The 25,039-nt window shown below is 43.3% G+C and overlaps 2 protein-coding genes across 14 annotated transcripts in view; one reads left to right on the top strand and one right to left on the bottom strand.

Annotated features, from left to right (window-relative positions):
• Positions 1-366: 366 nt before the first annotated feature.
• Positions 367-10,873, bottom strand: LOC147259377 (proton myo-inositol cotransporter-like). Of its 11 annotated transcripts, XM_086209729.1 has the most exons (13): positions 9,299-9,417; positions 8,560-9,020; positions 7,481-7,640; positions 6,588-6,796; positions 6,377-6,485; positions 6,067-6,230; positions 5,686-5,800; positions 4,800-4,925; positions 4,500-4,618; positions 3,784-3,936; positions 3,531-3,703; positions 2,506-2,574; positions 367-1,165 (listed from the first exon to the last, which is right to left on the bottom strand). In XM_086209729.1, the coding sequence occupies exons 1-13, from the start codon at positions 9,352-9,354 to the stop codon at positions 1,157-1,159; spliced, it is 1,923 nt and encodes a 640-aa protein (XP_086065855.1). In that variant the 5' UTR covers positions 9,355-9,417; the 3' UTR covers positions 367-1,156. The 11 variants fall into 11 exon arrangements, 10 of the variants coding, with proteins under 10 accessions (XP_086065855.1, XP_086065853.1, XP_086065859.1 ...); XR_015117248.1 differs by having other exon boundaries at positions 370-1,165; positions 2,506-3,703; XM_086209727.1 differs by lacking the exon at positions 9,299-9,417 and adding an exon at positions 10,606-10,873 and having other exon boundaries at positions 372-2,574.
• lrrk2 (leucine-rich repeat kinase 2) overlaps positions 10,558-25,039 on the top strand; it is a 31,691-nt gene continuing 17,209 nt past the window's right edge. For 2 of the 3 annotated variants that reach the window (XM_086209722.1, XM_086209721.1), the window contains exons 1-17: positions 10,558-11,205; positions 12,486-12,571; positions 13,574-13,647; positions 14,424-14,512; positions 15,596-15,730; positions 16,305-16,439; positions 18,048-18,179; positions 18,699-18,818; positions 19,710-19,870; positions 20,132-20,211; positions 20,652-20,758; positions 21,033-21,162; positions 21,463-21,587; positions 22,887-23,014; positions 24,206-24,350; positions 24,609-24,748; positions 24,848-24,976. In XM_086209722.1, the coding sequence (XP_086065848.1) occupies positions 11,070-11,205; positions 12,486-12,571; positions 13,574-13,647; positions 14,424-14,512; positions 15,596-15,730; positions 16,305-16,439; positions 18,048-18,179; positions 18,699-18,818; positions 19,710-19,870; positions 20,132-20,211; positions 20,652-20,758; positions 21,033-21,162; positions 21,463-21,587; positions 22,887-23,014; positions 24,206-24,350; positions 24,609-24,748; positions 24,848-24,976 (2,052 nt within the window). In that variant the 5' untranslated portion in view covers positions 10,558-11,069. Of the gene's footprint in view, positions 11,206-12,485; positions 12,572-13,162; positions 13,491-13,573; positions 13,648-14,423; positions 14,513-15,595; positions 15,731-16,304; positions 16,440-18,047; positions 18,180-18,698; positions 18,819-19,709; positions 19,871-20,131; positions 20,212-20,651; positions 20,759-21,032; positions 21,163-21,462; positions 21,588-22,886; positions 23,015-24,205; positions 24,351-24,608; positions 24,749-24,847; positions 24,977-25,039 lie in introns of those variants that run through there. The other variant, XM_086209723.1, reaches the window with a different exon arrangement.

Raw genomic sequence — 25,039 nt, 5'->3', positions numbered from 1 at the left:
GTCAGTTCAGTAGCAGAGGGGGTTGTTGATCAGGTTCAGCTGCTTTGTGTTCATGAAATCAACAACAGGTGCATTTGGGGGGCAGCAATCAGCAAAGTGGACATTTTTTTCACTTTGATTTTTGGGGTGTCTTCTGCAGGTTGAGCGTTTTCACCCCCCCATGGACATCTAATGTTTTCAAAGTGTTACTTTAAGTTTTGCGAGCCGTGTACACTTTTCTCCTCTTAAAAATATGGATAAGTGCATATTGTCTGTATGTGTTCTTGTGTAACACAAAATTATAAAATTGCTCCCAGTGTTTTGGCAAAAAAAAAAACCAAAGTATAGAAGTCTTAATCAAATAGGTGAAGTGTCAAGATATTTTCTTTATTGCAAATCAACATAAAAAACAGTACACACAAGTACGTACAAGACATAAAACATGGAAGGATGAGGTCATGTCTGTAATATGAATTAAAATAGTCGGTATTTAGTTCTCAATATGACTCACAGCTACAGTGGACTCTTCTTGTGCTCACTGGAATAAATACTTGCACTTTTGTGTAACCTTCGCGGCGGAGGCCCTGCAAATGCGGCTTGTTGATTGCCCACTTGAGTGAACTTGTAGCGCCACCTGGTGGCTGAAAACCACGATGCAACATGTGGGAAGACAGAGGAGAAAGATGGATGACAGGCGGCGCGGAGTTGAAGGTTCAGGCAACACGGCTGATTTCTGGTGATCTGATCCCAGACAGAAGGACGTGTTTGCGCTCTGAATTTACAGAGATACTTGTTGAAAGTAAGGGCTGTGTTCCGAGTTCAGACAAATCTGAATGCGATCTGACATCAGGACAGAAGTGGCTTCCATGTCGCCAGCAAAAAATGTAGAACTCGCCAGAACCTTAAAGTTACAGATACAATCAGTCTGAGTAAATGTCCCCTCTTTACTGCTTCCTGCTAGGCACAGTGACTACGTTATTCCTCGTTACTGTAATGAACATGTTCTTTTATTTAAAAAATATATATTATAAAAGAAAACCAGTTACACAGAGCTGGTTGAGTGAAAAGAAATGAATACATGCAATAAAGAACTTTTAATTGTGCAGGTCAATGGGAACAGGTTGTTCAGTTCAGAATGTGTTTCGTACAAAAGTTGTTCTGTTTTACTTGGTCACCGTTATCTGTGCTGTGAAAACAAAGAAATATTTAACATTAAGAAACATTTATTAGCATGACAACATTTACCAACATGTTAAGTATCTTAAAAAGGTACAATTTGTAAGTAAAAGTGCACTTGGAGAGCACGGACCTCAGCCACGGTTCATGCGAATAAAAAAACAAAGCTGTCTTTAAACAGATTTGCTTCAAAAAAATAGAACGGGTTCTTCCTTCGCCCATGTGCCTCTGCTAGGTTTTATCTAATAATGCGGACGGTCAGGAAAAACACTGAAACTGCAGGTAAAAATCCAAACAAGCAAGCGCCTCATATTCCACACTCCAAACCTATAGGAGGCAGTATATCACTTGAGGGTTGAACAAGTTAAGAAATGCTAACTTCCTTAGCACGAGCTAAAGGATGAAATCACCTACAGTCACAACCTTCACGTAGCAACTTAGAGAAAAAGGTGGTCGCCGGTCTGCGGGTTGGCCGATGTGGGCTGCTAATTCTTCGTGCTAAAATAACTCCCTATAGCGTCACGCGGGAGTGACGCGTTTTGTAGGCCAACTTGTACCTTAGCATTGCTAAGGGTAACCCCAACCACTATGCTAGTGGCATTTTTTCCACTGGATTTTTAATTATTGCAGAAAATAAACTCCTTCACGTTTTGCTCAACAATAAAACCTCCACAAATGAACATGTGTGTGATTTTTTTCAGAGTTAATGCGGTTTAGCAGGACGAAGCTAATGTTAGGCTATGAAGGAGCTACAACGCAGACACAACTTCAGCGTCACCGCAACTGGCTCGCACGTTAGCGTCCGCCGTTTTCAGACAATAAATGCTCCAAAATTCACGTGTGTAGTATTGACTGGCATATTTTATGCCGTAGAACAAAGACGTTTGAAAATCTTAAGGCAGTGTAAACCGCAGATGTTATTTCTGGCTTTTGCTCACACACAACAGCGCAGAGGAGGAGAGTCACCTTTGTCCCCAGAGCAGTCCAGCTCTTGAACAATGACCCCACCCTGTCCCAACTGCCACTGACTGAACGCATACGCACAAAACACTCTCATGGACAGCAGCTACAACACTTTTATACTGTATGTTTTTTTGTTGTTGTTGTATGTTATGTTGTTGTTGTTTTGTCCAATGCTGTTCACTATGCCTTTTAAATTGCAAATAAACAAATAAAGTGTTTTTGAATTTGAACAATAAGGGTAAGAGCTCTGGAGACGTCAGATTTGGGGAGCTTGGTTCCATTGCAGTTCACTATCGTCTCTTGAGGTAGTGTTATCTCCTGATGGGGACGGACCAGCTCTTGCTTGTTTGGAATTTTTCCAAATTGTACCTTTAAGTCAATACTTACAGTTATAAGGGCTATGGCATTGTCTGACCCCACGGCTCCGTAGCGTGCCGGTTGGAGTTCTGGACCTTGCTAAAAAACAATTTCAAATTTTTGTGACAAGTTCCAGCATTCTGGTATACAAAAACCTTTCTCGTCAGGAAAAACAAAAGACACCTCTTTGGTATTTAAAGTGCAAACTCCCCCATTGTACAGACAATAGCAGCAAACAACCACCACCCAAAATAAAGCCCAGCCCGTGATTCATTTTTGACAGGAATGTGTTAAGAAAGATTCTCACCAACTACAAAATGAATACAAGTCAGAAATGTAAATTTTCTACAGTGTTGATCCCTTTCCTCTCATATTGCCATAGAAAGAACAGATCATTATAGCTGACAATAAAAGATAGATGGTCCCACATACAACAGGCAAAATATTCTTTCACTGGAACTGTAATTGTCTTGATTTTATAAAAAAAAAGGCTGAGGAAAAGGCAAGTCGGGAGCCACCCTGAAATCACTTTGTTTCTAAAATGCTTTCATGGGACAAGACAAACCTTCGCCCAAAATTCAACTTACATTAAACTGCAGTTTGTTCAACAGACTTTCACTGAAAGAGTACCATAATCGTTTTGTTTTCCAACAATACAGAATATCCCAGCAACCCAGGTCAAATAAGGACCACGCAGGCGAGTCCTGTTCATGCCCGTGTTGACACATTGATGACACAGGGGATGATGGGGAATGAGAGGAATTCACGACAGAGAAATGTGAAAATCAGATCAACTCCCATGTGAAAGATGCAGAAAACAATCATTGATGAAAGAGTTGTCTGAGCGAGTGGAAGATGTAATCTGTCACTGGCAAACACAAGCCTTGCTCATTCTTGCCCACAGCCACCAGGGGGCGACAGCTTCACTAGTCTCCCCAATCCTCAAACAAAAAAGACAGAAAACCCAAAAAGACAGAGTGAGGAGGACAGACTCTCCCAGACTACTCTACATCGGACGCATCGTTGTCAGAGGGCAGGTGGTTGCTGCCTTTTACCCGGATGTAATGGACGTGGCGATGGTGGGTGGGTGAGGAGGCTCCACAGGAGCAAAGCTGCCCAGTGAACAGGTTCTCCATGTCTTCCAGCTGCAGACCCTGGGTCTCCGGGAGGCAGCCATAGACAAAAAGGAGAGCCAACAACACGAGGCCAGTGTACATGAAGAACGCTCCTGGAGGAGAGGTTGGACACTCAGGGCTCAATCTCATCAGTATTCATTCATCGTGATCTGGCTTCCTGATGGGCTCTTACCATAGTAGGTCAGAAACTCTGCGACGTGCAGGAAGGTCAGCGACACCAGCACATTGAAGATCCAGTTGACCCCAGCTGAGTAGGCGTTGCCAGTGCTGCGCGCCCACAGAGGGTAGATCTCTGAGTTCACTGTCCATGGCATCGGGCCCATTCCTGACACGTGGACCGACAAACAGAACGTTAACTCTCTTTGGCATCAGATGTTAGTGTATTTAATCGCTGTATAATTCTGAGTTCATTTCACATTTTTACAGACTATTTCCAGGAGTTTTAACACATTTGAGGAACATTTTTAATGATCACAAATTCTCTGAAATATCTGTGTAACGCATGAAAAATTAATAAACAGACAAATCCATGTCAGAGTTTACTAGGCTGATAAGCATCAAATCAAAACACCCAAAACTGATTCTTCCTAGTTGGTCTTAACTGAACTACACACCGTTTATTCTAGTACGCAGGTATTTTTGCAGCAAATGGCCATTGCTTTTCCAAAAATGTCTGCCCCCCCAACTTCCAGGCCTGGGAATTGCCATTTTCAAAATTCCACGACTGTTCAATGTTTTTCATGACCATATGAGCCCTAAAAATGCTGTTATCATCACAGCAATAACAGACAGTTCTTCTAAACATGTAAATTGCAGTAAAGTCTATCATTTGTAATGAAAAGCATGGAAATGAAATGAAACAAACACAAAAAAGAAACCATTTCAAACCTGGAGCAAAAAAAGCAAGGTAGAGGATGAGTCCCATGAGGACGATCCAGGAGTAGGACGTGGGGCAGTAGTTGTAGGCCCAGAGTGAGCTGGCTGTTGCCTCCGTCAGGTTAGAACACCTAGAAACAACAGAAGAAAGAAAGAAGCTAAAACTAGGAGGAAGTCTTTGAGGGAGAACCAAGTGCTTCGATTGTGAGAACATATCAAAAAGGCTGATGAGTTGAGGTAATACTAGTAACGTGAACTAGCTAGTGTACTTGTCCTACTGTTCTCAGACAACAGAGAAAACCAGTGACTGACTGTCCCCAGGCTGAGTGATCGGTGGACTCTTGATTGACAGGGAGGCAGGAGGAGTTGTACACTCCAGAGCTGTTTTCACGGTAACAGAATCCACAATTTGGATCCAACATGCAGCGTTCGCAGGACCTGATGAGCAAAGACGAAAGTGAAACGTCTTACACGGCTGCTCTCACTCTTCCCGAGCAGCAGTCTCTCTCTCTCTCTCTCATACACACACACACACACACACGTACCACTGGGTGATTACTCACAGCAAGAGCTGCAACCATGCTTCAGAATCTTTGGTCAAACCATTGCATGCAAGTGAATAATAAACTTAAATGCATATTTTCATTCAGTGGAACCTTCAGAAAAGTAACGACTCTCATGTGCAGACACTGTGTCCTCTCAAACGTGTGTGTTGTTACTGGTGCTCGGGGCAAACACACCCGTCAGGTCCAGAGGTTTCTGTGCCTCTCTTCCTCCCATTCAGAGGCAAATAACAGAGACACTTTCACCTCAGACTAACTAAAATCATTGTTAATATTCACAACATTAAAGAATAATTAATAAAACCACTGAAAGGAGGTTGCACCAGAGAATTCACACGGCCAACGTGCACCAGAAGCCTGTCAGAGTAAGAACTTGAATTGCTGTCTGCTGCCAATGATGGTGGGAAGAGCTGAGTCATGCTGAGCTTTTGGATACGAAACCAAGAATGATAAATGCCTGAATTAATTCTTTAGTTACGGCTAAAAGGTCACAGGGATCTTAGAGTTCTGCATTCAAATCTGTTCATCGTCTGGTTGCCTCTATCATGGGTAACCATCCTAACAAACTATAGATGAACGTGACAAAGGGAAGAATGAAATAAGAGACTGCAGAAGTAGCAGCTCTGGTTTTTTACCCATATGATCTGCAGGTTGAGTTCTGAGGGTCGACTGGGTGCAGGGTAATGGGCGGAGAGTTCTGGGCTGAAAGCAAGAAGCCAACTGCCAACAAAGCCAGACTCAGAGCAGTACCTGAATCAGGGACAATACACACTCTGAATAATACTTCAAATACACACAATATTGTTGTCTATAAAAACTAAGGCTTGCACAGATCATGGGTGGTCTCTAACTAAAACCGAGAGAGAGACTTTGAATGTCCAGATCTGCTTCAAAACTTAATGGGTTCTTCCTGTTTGACCCCCCAACCAAATTTCATGATTATTAACCGAGTGTTTTTTGCATAATCTTGCAGTCAAACAGAAGGCAATAAGAAGAGCAGCGGTAAAACCTTTCACCTATGAGGCTGCCCAGTGTCAGCTTCCTGCGGCCAACTCTCTCCACAAGCCACACGCCAACCAAGGTGAACACAAAGTTAGTAGCCGACGTTGCAGCCGCCAACCAAATGGCCTGTTTATCATCTCGTACCCCAGCCATCTGCAGAATGGTTGCACTGTAGTACCTGCACGTAGGTAAACAACAAGCTCAGTGATTGACATTTCAACCCCCCACAGAGCCCTGTAACGGTGGCAGGACAAGCTCTTCAGGTTAAACAAGTCATCAAACACACTGTACAACAGTGGAAGCTACGAAAACCAGATGACCTACATGACAGTGTTTATCCCCGACAGCTGCTGAAACATCTGGAGACCACACCCAACAATCAGAGCTCTGCGGGTGGGACCGTGCCTGAGGATGCGCAGAATGACCAGACCCCCTAAAGAACAAACAGAATTATCCTCACATCATCCTGCACCATTGCAAATGTACGTTTATCTTTCACTCGCTGTCTTGTAAACGGAACTCTATCACTCTTCACCTCCACCCGCCGCTTTCTCCTCTTCTTCGATGCTGGCTTTGATGGTGTCGTACTCCTCGTCCACATCTTGGCCTCCTCTGATGCGGCAGAGAACCTGACGGGCCTGTTGGCTTTGGCCCTTTTGGAGAAGCCAGCGAGGGCTCTCTGGCAGGAAGAAGAAGCCCACAAACTGCAAGGCAGCGGGAAGAACGGAGAGACCCAGCATGTACCTACAGGAAAAGAAACAGGAGATGTTACAGTTCTCCAACTGCATAGTGGACCACTCCCTGACAGCCCTCCAGAATTACAAGCTGCAGCAGAAAACTACGACGTGAAGCCAAGATTCTGCGGTGTTGGGTTGTTTTTGTTTTTGAGGACAATTCTGTAAGACGCAATCTATTTGTTGCCTCTTGTTTACTTGTCCTGGAAACTGCAGCTATCAACAATTCAAACAAGCATCCCTGGCTCACATGAGATCGTTGAAGAGTTGACGCCTGTCCTGGAAACATTTGCTTTTGAAAAACCTACTTCTCAGTGCTCTGTGGTGGGCTGGAGATGTCAAGCTGGCACCATTTACAGACCTTCCACATAACTCAGACATCTCTTCCCACAGTGTTGTACAGTGGTTTTCAGAAATAAACACTCCAAATTGCCAGAAAAATATGAAATTAGGCTTCAAGCAGGGTTTTAAATGCTTTTTCAAGCATTTACAGCATCTTTCAGCTTTGGTCAACATACAAATCACATGAACCAGATACGATTTTGATGAAGTTGTGGGAGCAATCTATATCTCATGGTGTCAAACGTAACTTTACTGAACTGAACAGAGAACAAGAAGAGACAAACAAATCACAGAGGGGCCGCCATGACGAGCGTCTGTTGTTATTCACGATGGTGAAGATGTTGATTGGTACCTCCAGCCGTCGTGGCCCATGTAGCTGAAGGCTCCATCTACCACACTGGCGATGAACTGGCCACCAGTGATGAAGAGGGAGTTAATGGTGACGAGCTGGCCTCTCAGGTGAGGCGGGGAAACTTCGGCGATGTACACGGGAACAGTCATAGAGGCGATTCCTGATGGCAAGATTACAGGCTGTTAGTTGGGGGGAAAGCTCTGAGAATTGTGTTTAATTAAGATTATTATAACTCATGATTGACATGCAACCATTGCTTGAAAGAAAAAAAAAGTCCTTTAATCTCTGTACCTTGTAAAACTGGAATTCATTTAACAAATACTACTAGAACATATGCAGTCAGGTTGAGCTTACAGGAAAAAGTTACATTATAATTCATAACGAACGATTAGACAGTCACAGGTCTAATTTTGGTTTCCAAAATTCTCATTTCTGTTTAATATTTTATATTATTTGTGGAAGCATGGACACAACATGAATTCACACACATATAATTGCATATTAATGTCAAGATGTCACAATTTATAACATTACTACTCATCTCAAAATCCAATAAACTCCTGCAGTGCAATCTGCGTATGATGCAAATCCAGTTTTGCTCAAGCCATTTTTTTCACACCTAGAAATGTTTTGTTCTGAGAATACTACAAACAATGTTCTGGTACTGTTTTCAACAGCAAGATTTAAATTTGTTTCCAAAATGTTCTTCTGAATTGTAGGATAATATTCTCTGAAAACTTTCTTTAAAAAAAACATTGATTGAGGCAACAGAGTTTAGATCAAATATTCAAGAAATGTCCAAAAAACATTCTCAGACTTTGTTTCAAGTATGTGATTTATGGGCTTTCTAAATGTTTTGGGGAAAATTATACTTTTTCAGATTCACAGTGTTTAATTGTGTTTTTGTACGTACAAAATATATCACATTTATTGTGCAGATGATACATATATTTAATATTGGCCACATCAGTTGAAAAAATATCATCTTATTGGAAAATAGCAAGAAAAAAAATCCTGCTTGCCAGGTATCACGCACTCTCATTTTTACTTGTATTATTATAGTCAGTGCACCGACTCACCTATCCCCAAACCGACTGTAACTCTGCCCATGAGAAGGACCACCTTGTCAGGGGCAAAGCTCAGGATGAAGCCCCCAACGCTGAAAATAAAACTGGCCAAAAGGATGCAGACCTTCCGCCCCAGCGTCCCGTTGAGGAAGCCCCCGCTCAAGCTGGAGAGTGCTGCTGCCCCCACCGTGCTGGAGACCAGGACCTCCTGCCACAGAGTGTCCAGGTTCATCTCCCTCTTCAGGAGCAGCATGGCACCAGACACCACCCCGGTGTCATACCCAAACAGAAAGCCTCCCAGGGCTGAGAAAAACGCCAGCAGGTAGACAAACCCCGGCTTGGAGACATCCCGGTCCAGGGTGTCCCTGTTGGTGGCAGCATCAATGAGACTCCGCTCTCCATCGTCGTCCGCTGCTTTAAGTCTCCTGCTGCCGATGAGGTTGCTCATGTTCTTCAAGCTGTACTCATCATGGCTGGTGGACATAGAGGAGACGCGTGGGTTAAGCTAACCAGGAGGCTTTAGCTTCAAGGCCGGTGACACATGAGATCTGCGACATCTACTTGAACACGACGCCAACTGGGCGGAATAAGCCAACCCGGATCAGAACTGACATGGAAAAGTTAACCCGAACCCCTCGAGCAGCTAGCTTTACATGCTAACATGTCAGCACAGGCTCCGGCTCGGTCTGGACAGCTCATTTTAGTTCCTTAACAAACAGAAATACTTCCAAAAAAAAAAAACCTGCCTCACTTCTGACGACTGTTTACATCTGGAATGCGGAGTCGTCCTTCTCCCTGCGCCATCATAGTTACGGGATGTCAATAACTGCCTCGCGAGCGGTGACGTAAAAAAAAGAGCAACTGGGAAGCGGGGGGGGGGGGGGGGAGCATTTCAATTCTCCTACCCGGAAAGTTTCACCTGTGTTTGGCGTCAGTTTGATTGCGGATGTGCTATTTAACTGAGACAGCAAAAAAAAACAAACAAAGCACGTCACAGAAGCTCAACCTGTAATTCAAAGTTCAGTCATAAAAGCTCCAGCAAAAACAAAAAAACGACTAAAAAAAGCAGCTGCCTCTTAATGGCCTCTGCTGCTGGTGGTACTGCGTCATTCTCACAGATCATATGACACTGCTGCGGGGAAGAGGACGACGCCCACTGCTACCTGGTTACCTTGTCTGCCAGGTGACTGACAACTGTGCATTGCCGAGGATACACGGCTAATGTGAGGCTGCGGAAACATTTCCCCCATCAGATGTCTCCTGATCTGAATTAACCCGGTTATATGGTCATAAAATAACGGTTGCTATTTACTGACAGAAAAATGAATTAATGGCAAAGTATAACATGCACTTCGGTAGCGTAAACATACTGCAGCTGCACTCTTAAGATGGAGAAGATAGTTCAATGGATCAAACTTTACTGATCCCATAACGCGGACATTGACACATTCAATAAAGTACAGGTAGGAGGAAGAGGTGAGTGTATAATTGCATAAAAATACAGCAAATACTCAAAATTAATCAATTAGTACGTACGAGTGAGTTAGTGTAATCTGTATGACTACTTAATAACCATCCAAAAATGTGTTTTAGGAGTGATTTTAGTAGTGTATTTATTTTTATTTTTCAAAGTTCATTATTGGCTGCAGCTGGTAGTGGTGCTGCCTTCCATCAGCATCCGCGCTAAAAACAAACAAACAAACAAAAACAATATCAGTCGGTCCCCATATTTAGTGTGAATTTCATGTACGCCGAATTTAAAAACGTCCTCTATACAAAACTGCCTGTGGCTTAGAATCCGCCAAATCTCATATATAAAGGATCTGATCGCTAACAAATCTTAAATCTGGGGATTTTTCGTAGGAAGTCCGGCGCGTATCTGGGCAATTCCCGTTAGTTTACATATCTGCGGCATATCTGTCGGCGGCTGACATCCGACACCGGGGTGGGAGGCAGTTTGGAGGTGCACTGATGTCATTCGCAAGCTCTTTAAACGTTAGTCAGTCCTTGTCGGGGTACTCACAGTCAAAACTATTACTTTGTGTGTTAGTTTCTTACCGTGCTTAGCGACGAGCGTGAGCGTTTACTCTCCGGCGCGCGACGTACGTTTACAGTTTCCTCCTTGTCAAACGGGAAGTTTGGTTTTTTTTTTTTAATTCGGGTGACCGGAGTCATATGATGTGGCCGTGGGGAGGCAGGAACACGCCTGTCAATGTGTAGCCGCTGGCATTTCTCACTAAAACTACAAAAAGAAGAAAGAGGAACCAGTTTCTCTGTCAGAGGAAAGTTAGCCGAGGAAGCTAATGTCATCGAAACTCGGTATCAGTGGCAGCTTCTCCTGACGTCAGCTAGCTAGTAGCCTGCTGCCATGAAACAAGCTAATATTTAGCCACAGCGGCATTTTTTCTTCTCGTTTTAATAATGCCGAAGCTGAGTGGACACCCTGTCCGTCTGTGAGGGGCTGTAATGACCGAGCTCAATGCTCCTCAAGTCCGGTGGAAGACTGTATTTTTTCAGAGGTAATGGATAGCAAAGAGGAGCTGGAGGAAAGGCTGAGGAAGCTGCTGGTGAGGCTCAAGACCCCGCAAGAGGACAGACAACTTTGCACACTGATCCAAATCATCCAGGATCTGCTTTTCCTGGCGCACACCGACTACGGTAGGGAACACGTTGCCCCTGCGTGTGCATCGTGACGCTGTCGGTGGCGGTAGAAGCGTTTCGAACCTTCCCCGAAGACAGAAGGATTCAAACCTCTCGCCGAGGGATGCGCGATCCTGGGTTTTGTTATTATGTCGATATATCGGGGGATTTGGCCTGGGGTCGATATTGTCTGTATAAAACCAAGTTATTATGATACTCTAAGGGGGGAAAAAACACATTGAAGCATTGTGAATTTGAAACTTTTACTTAGTTCATTTTTAAAAACCCATAAATCATATTTATAGCAGTGTATCTAAAGATTTGAGGGCAAAACTCGGTTGATATGCTCATCAAACGGATACTTATATCTATATATATCTATATCTATATCTATATATCTATATATATATTCAAACATATACAGTATATCACACGCATCCGTGACTGCACTGACCGACCGAGCACATCCCGGATCCAATCGCACCTGCTTTTGATTTGATTCTGCACTGCGAATCACCAGCATATTACTAATTCCATGGCCCTTATAATAAGTGCATTGTCACTCATCTCTTTTTATGTCTGTTTTCAGTTTGAACTTGGAAAAAAAAAAAAAAACCTGAGTGGAAACTCTAAATATTTGAGTAACTATCAAAAACGATTTTGCTCTTTGGGGAGGTGGAAGAGTTACACTTATACGTGCAGAAATTCACATTTTCTTTTGTGCTTATCTATGAAAACTTGGCCTAAATTTACCACACCTCTGGATGGAAACCCAATGCATGTCTGATTGTTCTACTTTTATATATATATCTTAACGTGTCGTTTTATATTCATGGCTCTTGTCAATCAAATCCTTCAGAACTTTTTCATTACTCTTTCTTTGTGTAACTTGCTGTTTGCAACATCTACAAGTACATCAAGTGAAGCTGTTTTTAATTTTATATTTTGTTGAGTTTTTTTTTTTTTTTTTTTTTACCGTCACATCAGTTAAAACAAGGTAGTTTCACCTGGAACGGTGGATCGTCTGAATGTTTTTTGTGTTGTCTATGAAATTTTGAACATCAGTAACCGTAGCTGTCAGGAAAACCAGTTTATTTAGAATAGTTTATTTGACTATCTTGAGCAGACAAGTCGGAGACGAAGGACAGGAGCTCATCGTCTCCGCAGGGTCCTCGTTATCGCTCCCGGGTTGTCAAAGCCTTTCGAACATGCCTTTAAAAATAGAACCGAGTGTGTCGACGTCCCTCCTTTGAAAGCTCGCCCGTCACGTCTCACCACATCTCTTCGTTCTTTTGCAGCATCTGAGCTGTTTGAAGACAAAGATGTCCACGACCCCCTCATGGTGGCGTTGTCATCCTACATCGGCAGCAGAGGAGTCCAGCAGGTACTGCACGGCCTCGCTTTGCTTGTGTCCTTTTTTTCCCCAGCGGTGTGTCACAAGTCTCATTCGGAGGAGAAAGAACAGCACGCCGTCGCTGGGTCAGATCTCCTGAGTGATAATAGAAGTCTGTGTGAACACTCAGCAACTCCACCCAGTGAGACTGTGCTCACGAGGGTTCAGATCATTACCTGCACATTCACGTGGTGCAGCGCGTTTACTGCATCTCCTGACTCATCACAGGTGAGGCTGAATCCTGAAGTTAGATTGTGAGAGTCAGGTGTCTCTGGTAAATGAACCATGAACCTGTTGTATCAGGTTATATTTGTGTTTGTTTAGTGCAGTTCAGCCTTGTGCATGAAACTGGGTGGATTATCTTCATATATAGCGGGATCTTTCCCAGACAGTCTGTCCCCCCCTCCAGTGGTGGCGGAACATCAGTGGAGATCTGCAAACCAAGGATTTAGCTACGAAAATAATTAAAAAAAAAAGCTGCAAACATCTTTTTCATCTTTTTTCAGCATCACAGTCTGAGCACAGAAGAGGACAAAGCGTGGACTTTTATACAGGTTTCATTAGTTACATCATGTTCTGATACCCTCCATTTCGTTTAAGTGCTATGAGCTCAGTTTATTTTGGTTCTTAGCCTCTTTGGTCCTGTTTGTTTGTGGGTTGAAATGTGTGTCCGTCTGCAGATGGGAGTTCAGTGCTTGTGTGTGTTTTCTGTCAGCTGGATGCCGGCGGGCTGGTTAACAGTGGAACACGTAACTGATAAAAAGTTGTCTATCGGATCTGTTTGTCATAGATACTGGAGCTCGCTTCTTTTAGGAACAGTCAAGTGATTTATGTTCTAGGTCACAAGAGCATCTTGCATGCAAAATGATGTCTGGCCCGTGATGGTGACATGGAGAAGGTTTCTGTGTCTGTGGGTTTTCCTCTTTTATCTACTTAGAAGTGTTGATTTTCTGTCTTGTTCCAAGTGTGTGACGGTGAACCTTCTCTCCTCAGGTGGGCTGGTCACTGCTGTGCCAGCTGATGGAGATGTACCCTGGGATGCTGGACCGGCTCTCCAGACCTCACCAGTAAGTCAAGACCTTCTGTGTGCTGTTGCTTAAATGCATCTCTGTTTATTTTAATAAATGGACAAAAAGTTTCCGGTTTCCTCGGATCAAGTCACAGTCACAGATTTGAATTGGAGATTTGGAGCCAATCCCAGCATCAACAGGCGAGAGGCGTGGTTCACCCTGGACAGGTCGCCAGTCCATCACAGGGCCAACATAGAGAGACAAACCACCAGTCACACCTACAGTCAATTTAGAGTATCAATCAGCCTGGTCCCCTCTTGATGTCTTTGGACGGTGGGAGGAAGCTGGAGTACCAGAGAGAACCCACGCAGGAACAGGGAGAACATGGAGACTCTACACAGAAAGATCCCGTGCCCGAGCCGGGACTCAAACCCGGAACCTTCTTGCTGTGAGGCCACAGTGCTGACCACTGCACCACCGTGCAGCCTGTAGAAAATTCATGTAAAAGTGTAAATCATGTTTCAGTAGCGCAGATGTAGCTAAACTGCTACGATGCTGACGAGCTGTTGGCAGGGAGGGTTTGGAAAGATAAATCACAGCCCTCATAGGAACTACAAATTTAATCTCATTTTACGTCACCTTTGGAAAATGGGTTGATCTTGAATTAAGATTAAATGCGTTAGGAATGCAGACTGATGAACCCAACTGTTATAAATTTACCTGAATACAGAATATGATTCATATGTTTAAAGAAGTTAGGAGTGCAATTTGCTGCATTCACCAAAGAAGGAAAAGGACTCTCACTCTTGGTGTTTAAATTCATGTGTTCTCAGGAACATCCTGAAGGTTTTGTCCCGGTACAGCAAAGACAACAAAGTGACCATGGTTGGACTCCGGGCCCTGGCCCTGCTGCTGCAGTCAGGTACACAGACACGAGGCCATCATTCACAAAATCTGCTTTTTCCATCAAAACGTCTGAAATCTTGAATATTTAATGAATTCCAGTTAATTGCAGATAGAAAATCCTTCATAAAAAATCCAAGTCCTGGCAAACCAGAGCTGCGCACACTCTCAAGTACTCTGAAGCTACTTTGTCACTGAATGCTATCTATTTTTAATCGCACTATATTTATGAAAGTCCATCTCGAGGCGACAGTTGCAAGTAAGCAAGAGCTATAAACTCTCTGTGTGACACATCAGTTTCATGCTTTGTACTGGAAGTAGGTCACGCTGCATCATCCCTGTCACATATTCATCTCAGTAAATGCATGAGTAGTAGATGGGAGCCATGCTAAACTGCACTTGTAGCTTTAGAATAAGAAGGTTGAGAGTCAGTTTGAGGATCTTTTCTGTCATGGTTAAGTTGTCACAGTTTTGTTTTTTCTTAGGACTTCTACATCTAAAGCCGATCTTTGATTGGGGAAGTAGAAGTGTCATCAGTAGAGAAATAAACCTGAGAGTAAAAGCTTTTTAGGAAGGAAGAAAATCAAAACTGTAAAAGGAAATGGTACAGTAAGTCCTGGTGGAATCATACGGCTCCACGCAGCTGGTCGATGGTATGTGGGAGTTTCCCCTCTAAACGCAGCTTGAAATGACATGTTCTTATTGGAGCAACATTTCTGTTCGTCCTTAAACGAGCTGGTGGCTCTGCTCACGTATTTGATGGCCTGCGTTTTATGATGCGTGCTGTTGTAAAGCCAGAAAGGTCGAGCCATCACGTGATCTGCCTCGATTGTTCTCAGGCGGCACTGCCAAGGACCAGAAAAAGAAGTAGCTGTGTTTGTTGATCACATCATGAATGCAGATGTTTGTCGAGTCAAATCCTGGCCAATGAAATGACGATTGGATGTTCGTTTTAGAAATGAATGACTTAAGGCTGGATCGTGTGTCTACTGAGTCATCACTTTTGACTGACTTGTGATCCGCTCCACTACTTTGTTGGATGTTTTATCAGGACTGGAATCATGTGGAGGTTTTTTTTGTTGTTGTTTTGTTTGATTTATAGATTTAATGTCTCTGCTGATATTGGAGGAGGAAGAGGATGTGTTTGGCCTGGTGGTGCAGGCGATGAAAACTTTCCCAAGCAGTGAGGAAGTGCAGCTCCAAGGCTGTCGAGCTCTTCAGGCCCTCCTGGAGAGAGGTGAGCAGCTCCACTCTCCAACCCTCCGCAGTCACAGTGTCGGTGTGTTGGTAGTAGATTTGGTAGAACAGTGGAACAGCTCATTCTTTATTATCAGTAATAAGATCATATTTTTATCCCTCTTTAGCTACTTAATTCAGTTAAATTTTAACTGTAATTTCATCATAAATCCATTCATTTGTCTTTTAATTCATAGTAACCATTTTTATTGTTGTCTGAAAATCTTTTCACTATTTTACGATCACTTGTATTCTGGCTTTGAAATCTATTCGGTTACAATTTTGTGATTTTTTTTTTTAATCTTTCAGTCAAATTAGCTCATTTTGTAAAATCTAGCATCAATTTCACTATTTTACTGCTATTGCTTTATGGTCTGTTTATTATATTACATCTTCCTCGTTTTTATTTTCTTTCCTCTGTTTTTCTTATTTTCATTTTTACAGGCTGCGCTTTTTGTTGTGAGGCACTTTGAACTGCTTGTAAAAATGCATGCTGACATGCAGGCCTGACAACTGGAGTATCATGTTAACATGAACATTTGTCATCCAGTTCTGCTCCTGTGTCTCTTGTCTAGTCAGTGACGACCACCTGGTGGAGTTCGTGGAGAACCAGGACCATGTTGTGGTCCTCGCGGCGCTACAGAGGTTCCCAGACAGCCTGGAGATGCTGCTGCAGGCCATGAAAGTGCTGCTGCCACTGGCTGGTCCTAGTAAGACTAATGATAATCATGCCTGACTCGCTAACATGGCTAATTAAAGCAAAATCAGATGTGATTGTGATCCAATCTGACAAACCATCTTCAGAGGTGGTGAGGGGTGGGGGTCCTGCCTGACAGTTGTGACGTTTGCCAAGTGAAAGTTCTTGTTGCAAAGTTGTTTTTCCAGCCTGCAAAATACACTTTTTGGATGAATATTGCTTTAAGTACCTTTTTTTTAGAATTGGTATTTTGCTAAGGAGTGAATTTAAAGGCTTTCATATTCTGTATGTTGTCAGATTTTTGTCTCACATTCAAGTCAAACATAATCGGGTCATGAAGAAAGCACATTCAACATCCACCGACTCACAGTCTGTGTCAGTTCCACCACTGAAGCACTCAGGACGAGTGAAGATCACATCAGGAGATCATGTGTGGCATCTGCTGCAACATCTGGGCAGCTGTTTGTGGGACAAGATTGCTGCTGTTGTTGCAAAGAGCCACATTTGCACGAGACTCGTCCTCATGATGATGAACAGAACAACTCTTTGATTAAACGCACACTTGTGTCCCACATGCGCAACAGTTAATTAGGGTCCAGCATTTCTGTGAAATGGTATTTTTAAATGTTAGTACAGCAAATGTAATTATCTGCCGGGAACTTCTCTCTGTAACTCTACATAAATTAAAAACAAACAATACAACAATTGTGTAGACAGTTTTGTCAGAGATTGGAGGAGCAAACAGGACATTTTTTCAGCTCAAAATTAAACCAAGGGAAACCAAATGCTATCGTTAATTTAATCACGGTACAGATGGAGCCAGAAAGCTGCAAATGCTTCCAGTGCACCCTGAAACAAAGAGGATTCAGTCAGTCACAAACATGTGTGACAAACGTATGTGAACATGTTTCTTACGTTTTTGGAACTACATCCAGACGTAGGTGATGTTTTCAGTTGCAGGTTTTTGAAGCGTTGACTTTCAGCCCCAGTGGAGGTCTGTACTCCTCGAGTCGTCTCCACCATGAAGGTCTTGTTTTCAGTGGTTAGGGTTATTATACAATTTGTGGAATCAGTTCAAGTATATTAGCTAACATATTAGCTGACTGGTTATTTTTAAATTGAAATTTAAAAAAAAAAATAGAACAAAGGTTGAATATTCACTGGAACAAACTTATATCACTAGGCGTTGAAATTCCAATTAGCCGGAGATGAGAAGTGCATGAAATGTATGCATGAGAAGTAGAACTGAGAGGAGAAAAGCAGAAAATTGGAGCTGACCGAGTTCTCGTCATGAACAGTTTCCCACTTGAATCTTTGTTTTTCACAGATGTATGATTCATCCTGGTCATGGGGCCATTTCAGGCTGTTAGAAATCACTGTTCAGTTTGTTAAGGACTTTCACTGACCTGATGTTTTTCTTCATTTTCCTCATTTTCCCATTTTTTTTTTAAACTTAAAGAACCTGAGAAGTACCCTCCCCCTGCAGATTTATTCAGTCAATGACATTAAACTAATGCAGTATAATACAATCGTCCTGCCTCCTTCACCAGGTTAATGATGTTCTGTCTGTTGTGTGAAAGATTCCTGCTACTCTTTGAGTTCCTGACCCTTTCTCTTCCAGGCAGTAACGTGGAGATCTTGATGTCGGGAGGAAGCCGCTGCTACAGCCTCCTCATCACAGCCATGGACGCCTTCCCAGAGGTGGAGGAGCTGCAGGAGACGGCCTGCTGCCTGTTCAGGAGGTTTACGTCAGGTTAGACGCAGCCCAGAGAGTGTGCACTCTAACAGACATGAGTGGTATTTTTGTTTCCTCATGTCTGATTTAATGTAATGACATAATTGTCCAGTTGGTTTAGTTTGGGTTAACTCAGTATTTCTTCTGCCACTTTTGTTCAGATGCCAATGAGGAGAGTTTATTCTATTCGATTCATACTAGAAGTTTGATAAATTCTTTGATAAGTTTGATGACTGATTCTTTGTCACTTAGTCTTTTGAACCGGGGTGGTCCTGGTTTGGTGTTGAATTTCTTATAGCCATGTTTGGTTGCATATTTCTGCAGTTTAACATGTTCTCACACTCTGATGGCCGTCGATGGAGAACTTTGGCAGTCGTTGACAGTTGGTCATGATAACACTGTTTACCAAAGAAACCAATCCCCACGAGAACCAAGATTTTAGTCATTCTGATAAGATTGTTTGTTGCCAGCCAACACACTGACATAGACCAAGTTAACATGATCCGTGTGTGTCCGTGTGCATGCGTGTGTTTGCAGAGAGCTACTACAACATCCTGGTGCTGAACGGTGTTCAGAGGGTTGCTGTGAGGGCCTGTCAGACGTTCCCCGACAACGCCGTGCTGCAGGCTGCCGCTCTCTCCTGCCTGGCTGACCTCAGTGAGGACACACACTCACACACACATTACATATATTAATGGTGTCAACAGATAAAGGGTATTTTACAATATTATACACAAGGAGATGACAAATACAAGGGAACAAAACCAGCTCAGTATTACAGTACAGTGGAAAAACCAAAGTATTGTCAAGTATATTTTTCACATTTCAAACTCAAACTCTCTGAACCCACCTTTTCTTGCGTTAACCAAAAGTTGACGTTTTTTAATGCCACTTGGGTTTCAATACCTTGCCTTTGCTGGACTTATTGACTTTCTCCCTTGGGTAGCAAGCAGATGAGCAGACAGTGTTATTTAGGGGCTGTTAGCTTGCAGAGTGGTTAAGCAGTCTTCAGGGTTATCAAGGTTTTCCAGTCTATTGATTTATTTGTAGAGCTGGGCCTTGGTTTATGACTGTTGGGACTTTTTAAAATTTCAGCCCCCCGAAAGGGCTTGACAGAAGCACACTGAGGGCACAACTCGTGCTTTATCCTTGATCTTCTTTATTTTTATTATAAATGACCACAGGTGGCCACACAGGTCATAAACCACTAGGCCATGTGCTCCTGCCGAAATCTCGGACATGACTGCCGTGATCGGTAGGCCCGTAAGTTATACGGGCTTTTCAACATAAAATGCAGAAGTACAACCTCTTAAATAAATCACTCGGAACTACAAATAATGATTAAATAATTAGTCTTAACAACTATGTTCTGTGTTGAAAGTAGAAATATCTAATTTAACTGTGTATTTGCGCTTGTTGTGATGATAAATGGATGCTTCGTAAAAATGAAGGCAGTTGTGACTGTTCAGCTGACAGAAGTTCACCTGAAGTCTCTCTTATGTGTGAGATTCAGCCTTGTAAGTCTCTGTTATTGTTTCCCTCCATCAGCTGCCACTCTTGTGCAGAACAAAGCTGTGGCAGAACAAGGCCTGGAGGAAGGAGAGGAGGAGGAGAACCGGGGCAGAGAGGAGGTGGAGGACATGGGCCTGGGCTGGATGGAGGCTTGCTGCACTGCGCTGGATCTCCATGCTGCTGAACCAGCTGTTCAGGTCCGTCTTACATGCTCTGGCCCTCTGCAGCAGCTCCTGCTAACACAAGACCTGCTCTAATAATAATAATAATAATAATAATAATAATAATAATAATAATACATTTTATTTAAAAGGCACCTTTCTCTTCACTCAAGGACACCATACATAGAATGCATAAAAAAGCAGCAGCAATAAAACAAGAGTAAAAAACAAAAAAGAGTAAAAACAAGAAAATAAAGGCAGAACAAAAAAAAAACAGTGTCTCTGTTACTCCTGCAGGAAGCTGCTAGCTGGGCCATCCACAACCTGTTACTGCACGGAGCTGGAATGAGTGCTTCTGAGGAGGAACCAGAGGAGAGGTGAACCTCAGCGACTACATCCTATAAAGACCCTCCACACTGTCGAGCACTCCCTCACAAGAGTAGCGTGAAAAATCAAACTGTAGTTGCACACTCAAGAGGCATTCATTGACACAAGGATTTTTTTAAAAAGTCAGTTACATTTGTGAAGGGCAGCTTTTATCGGCTTAGAATAATTGTTAAATTAAAGCCATCTTTGATTTTTAACCATCTTAGTGTCTATTATGATTTGTTGTGTATGTGATGACATTACGTCTCATTACGCCTCGAGGGAGTTTTGTTTACTTCGACCCAAACTTTCATTAGGACTCAAGGATGAAGTGAAAAGACTTACACGGCTCTACAAAGTTTGGTGGAAATCTGCCCATTGATCTTTGTGACACCCCAAGTTGGACAGACAGGACACGGGTGAACGTAACTTTGTTGGCTTGTGATTTCAGGACTCCGGTTCACCGACAGTTAATGGCGGCCATGCTGCTCCACTCCTCCTCTCCCAGAGTGTTTCAGGCTGCTACCAGTGCCATCGCCACACTCGTCACACGTAACAGTGAGTATCCAGCAGGACTCAGGGCTGTTGCTACGTCTGAATACACACAAATGAATACAGCATGGCCCTGAATTTTGTTGGCTCTTGATTCCATATGGATGTAAATATCCACATAGTATGTGTGTCAATGGTTACAATTGATAGACTGATACTCGGTGTGTATAATAAGCTTTCTGACAGGTTCTTCTGTGCTTCAAAACCCTCCTGAATATGTTTGCATGTTTGACGGTTGGTAAATGGCGAGTTGTCGACTGGGGTTTTCCTCATCTTGCAGGTAAAATGCGCACCTTGTTGCTGTCCTGTGGCCTCCACGTTAACCTTGTAGAGATGATGAAGCGACATTCAACGTCTGCAGAAGTTTCCATCAGCGCCTGCAAACTGCTCAACGTTCTTTTCCGGGGAAGGTGAGCACAAAAACAGTTTGCTGTCTATTTTCTCTGGGGTGATTTTTCAGAAAAACACAGAAGCAGATAAAGAGACAAGTCTGTCAGTGACTTTTTTGAAGTGATTATCATATCTTTATGTGCTTCTATTTTGAGTGCCAATTTTAGAAATAAAAGAAAAAATCATGAGGGTGCAATCATTCATGTATTGTCAACAGATAAATGAGTCAAGGAAAGCATTTCTTTGTATAAAGAATGATGGATTTATTGCAACCTTTGTCCTGTCTTTATTTTTAAAATGTGCAAATACTGTTTATGAAGGACGGCCAGTCTGGATGAGCTGAACATGGCCATGAGTCAGATCCTCAGCACCATGAAGATCCACAACTTCCAGCCAGAGGTGCAGCTGGAGGCGCTGCGGGCCAGCCTGGTCTTCCTCTGCCCAGGTTTGAACAAGCCTCTTGAATAATTTCTCCAGAAATCATTTATGCCTCTGTGACAGCTGTGCACGAAGGCATCAAGCTTTCTGGTCATCTGTCCATCCATCTCTTATTCTCACCTCCTCAAAGCAGGTCCCTCAAATTTGGCACACATTTTCCCCGGGGTGAACTTGTTTGACTTTGGTGGTCAAAGTCCGTGCAGTCACATGCTTCCTCTCCCTTTCACACTTGTAGCTGTCGGTTGCATTTTTTCACACGACAATGAAGAGTTTCATCAGGGTGATGTAACAGGAGGCAGCAGTGCAGCGATCAGAGCACATATCCACTTCCCACCTGCAGACATGTTGTGTCTGCACAGCTGTCCACCCAAGCTGGACGCCACATGGGGAACTAAAAACAGTGGCCTTCTTTTGTAGGAAACGTGGTAGATCGCCTCACTACCAGGGCACCACTGGCCCTTTTCAAAGCTTTTCTACAGCCACGATATACGTTATAAATGACTGCATGAGATGAATGTGTCATTCATTCATGAGAACAGTGCTAATTAATCAGCTGTAGCATCACTGTAAGTCACGATGCTGATGAATTTCCTCTGGTTTTTCATCTTTCACCCTTCACTGTCCCTCCACTAAAGACGCGACACCCTTCACTGTCCCTCCACTAAAGACGCGACACCCTTCACTGTCCCTCCACTAAAGACGAGACACCCTTCACTGTCCCTCCACTAAAGACGAGACACCCTTCACTGTCCCTCCACTAAAGACGCGACACCCTTCACTGTCCCTCCACTAAAGACGCGACACCCTTCACTGTCCCTCCACTAAAGACATGACATGACAATCAAGACAACTCCGAACCAAAGCTGATGAAACTCTGTATGTGTCAGTTCTAATAATTGATCTTAAAACCTTGATAATGCAGCTGTGCAGTGGGAGGACACATGTTGGACAGTCTCAGCTACAACTGCAGCAGGGAACACACTTGTATCTGTCAGTTCATGCAACATTGGTACTTTGTCGGAGATGCAAGTATTCCTGCACAGTATGTAGTATTGTATGGGTACTCCTGCATGACTGCTTGTTTATTATGTAGCACGATGAATGTCCAGGTCCTTTTGTTGTCCTCCAGCAGTGTGGTGGTGCAGAGCTGGTTCAGAGGGGCAGCTTGTTTGCATTTAACATCTGTCTAAATTAAGTCAGCGTGCACTCTGCACCCCCCTCTCTCACTAAATAGATTAGTGGCTGATAACTGAGCAGTTGTCTATGTGTGTGTTCATTTGTATCCGTGCTGTGTGTGGATTCCCAGACAGGAGTGTGCGGGAGCACGGCGTCTCTGTGGCAGATCCTGACATGGCTGACGTGTCACTGAAGGTCCTGAAGAACCAGTGTGTGGTGGAAGGAGCTCACACTGTCTACCTTGAAGTTCTCAACAGGGTAGGAACACACCCCAACAACTCCTCAGGCCCAGGAGTTCTTCTTTCCACTCTTCAGAAACATTTCGTCTCTGGCGTGCTTTGATGCCTCGGTGCTGAAAGCTGGAACTGGGGGATGATGACTTCCCAACACCTTGATTTCCATAAAGAGATTTTTTTTTGTTTGTTTCAAATTTGTTACAAAATGATCACTTGGACTCAAGGATGAAGAGATTAGATTTCAGCGGTCCAAAGTCAAGAGCACTGTTGGCCCAAGCTCAATAATACACATGCTAATTAGGATTTTACGCACACATCTAATAGCAAAAGATTATGAAGTTGTGATATTTTATTTCCAAATTGTTCAGGAAAAAACACTTTTCAGCCATTATTTAGCGTCATCTCAGAAACACCTTGAGGAAATAATGATGAGCCCTATTTCAGCAGTATTTAAGTACAATTTTGCATGTGACAAATTAAACTACTTAGGCCAAAAAAAAAACATATTTATTGAATCGTTAATGTACTACATAAAGTATATTTTATGGTGTTCTGATAAACATGGATATAACTCGCTGCTGGACGGTGATTCTATATATCACATAATCTCAGTGAGAAGAATGTCAGAATCAAAAAGCAACCCTGTAAAAGATGAGCTTAAAAACATGGAGGCATTGAAAGGACAAGAGGAGTGAGCAGAAGTCCTCGGCCTGGAGGATTTGAGCTCATCTGGGACAGAACTCAACAACAGACCATCCGTTCACCGTGTAAATGGTAAAACCAATGCATCTGAAAATCTGTCGTTTTCTCCCGTGTGGTTTTTGATACCTGACCTCCTGACAGTTGGAGGGGAGGAGAGAAACAAAGAAGAGAGGTGCTTCTCAGTGGGACTTTCCTGGATAAATGAATGCAAAGGCAACAGCAACACTGTTAACTGGCTTCATGACTTCAGGATCATTGGACCTCTTCTTTCTCCTTGCAGTTTGATGACACTGCAAGCTCATACTCATATCTTCCCCAAAGTATCAGAGGTTTAGAGAACAGGTTTATATTGAACACTGTTGAAGCGAGATCATTTTACTTGTCAGTCGTGTTGTTTTTTCCATTGCTTTGGTACATTTTTGTTGTCTCATCCAATACGCATCTATAGATGTGTCTTATTGTTATGATACGTTTTTCTGAGAAGGATGATTCCCTCTGTCTCTCCGTGTAGTTCATCAGCAGCCCGACAATACAGAAGTGTGGTTTGAAGGTGTTGTCAGCTCTGGCTGACTGCTCTGGTGCGGTGGATCTCCTCTGCCAGCAGGGGGCGATAGACACAGTCCTGCATACACTACAGATGTTCCCACAGGAACAAGGTATGGAATAAAGGCGAATAGCAAATTCGACTTCTTTCTATTATTACGTTGAGGGAGGAAGATGAAATAAAACTCATTCAATTTGGTTTTACACTAACTCTTAAAGAGATTCACATAAATAGAGCAGTCAGGACCAGTGTTAGCTTGCAGTGTCACCTCTATGCATACATCCTTCATACCCACCCACACCTATCGTTCATGACACACGCAGTGCGAGGCTAGTGGGAACAGATATGCTAACAGCCTCCCTTCCTCCAGAGATACACTACTGGGGTCTGTCCCTGCTCAACTACCTCGTATCCAAGAAGAAGCTGTCCCGGATGATTGTACCTGTCCTGGCGTCCGTAGTGGTCGCCTCCCTCATCCAATACAGAGAAGACTCTGACATGCTCCTGAAGGTATCTCCTTCAGCTCTCCTCCATGTTGCCTGCCTCTAAAAGCCCCCATACAGCTCTCATTCTGGTGTGGTACTGATTCTCTGACCGTGCGTCACGTAGTGTTTCCAGGTGGCTTTGAGGATGCTGGACGCCTGTTCAGGAGCAGCTGCTGAACTACAGAAAGAAAACTTTGACCGGCAAATTTTCCAGTACCTCAGAGAGGAGACGCCTGCCCAGTGCAAAAATCCAGTAAGTTAGATAAGAGATGCAAACCATAATTTCCTCCAAGGTCGTTGGCACATTTGGTCTTTG

Source organism: Aulostomus chinensis, chromosome 7 (assembly GCF_037954235.1).
Source record: "Aulostomus chinensis isolate RoL2024-O1b breed Wild chromosome 7, RoL_Achi_v1.0, whole genome shotgun sequence".
Lineage (NCBI taxonomy): Eukaryota > Metazoa > Chordata > Actinopteri > Syngnathiformes > Aulostomidae > Aulostomus > Aulostomus chinensis.
Note: the sequence above shows the minus strand (reverse complement) of the source record. Positions and strands in the feature narration are given on the sequence as shown.

Coding starts and splice junctions, on each gene's coding strand:
- LOC147259377 (XM_086209725.1), bottom strand. CDS start 9,354: ATGATGGCGCAGGGAGAAGGACGACTCCGCATTCCAGATGTAAACAGT. Junction 9,021..9,298: donor GATGTAAACAGTCGTCAGAA/GTGAGGCAGGTT, acceptor TATGTCCACCAG/CCATGATGAGTACAGCTTGA. Junction 6,486..6,587: donor GGAGAAAGCGGCGGGTGGAG/GTGAAGAGTGAT, acceptor TTTGTTCTTTAG/GGGGTCTGGTCATTCTGCGC.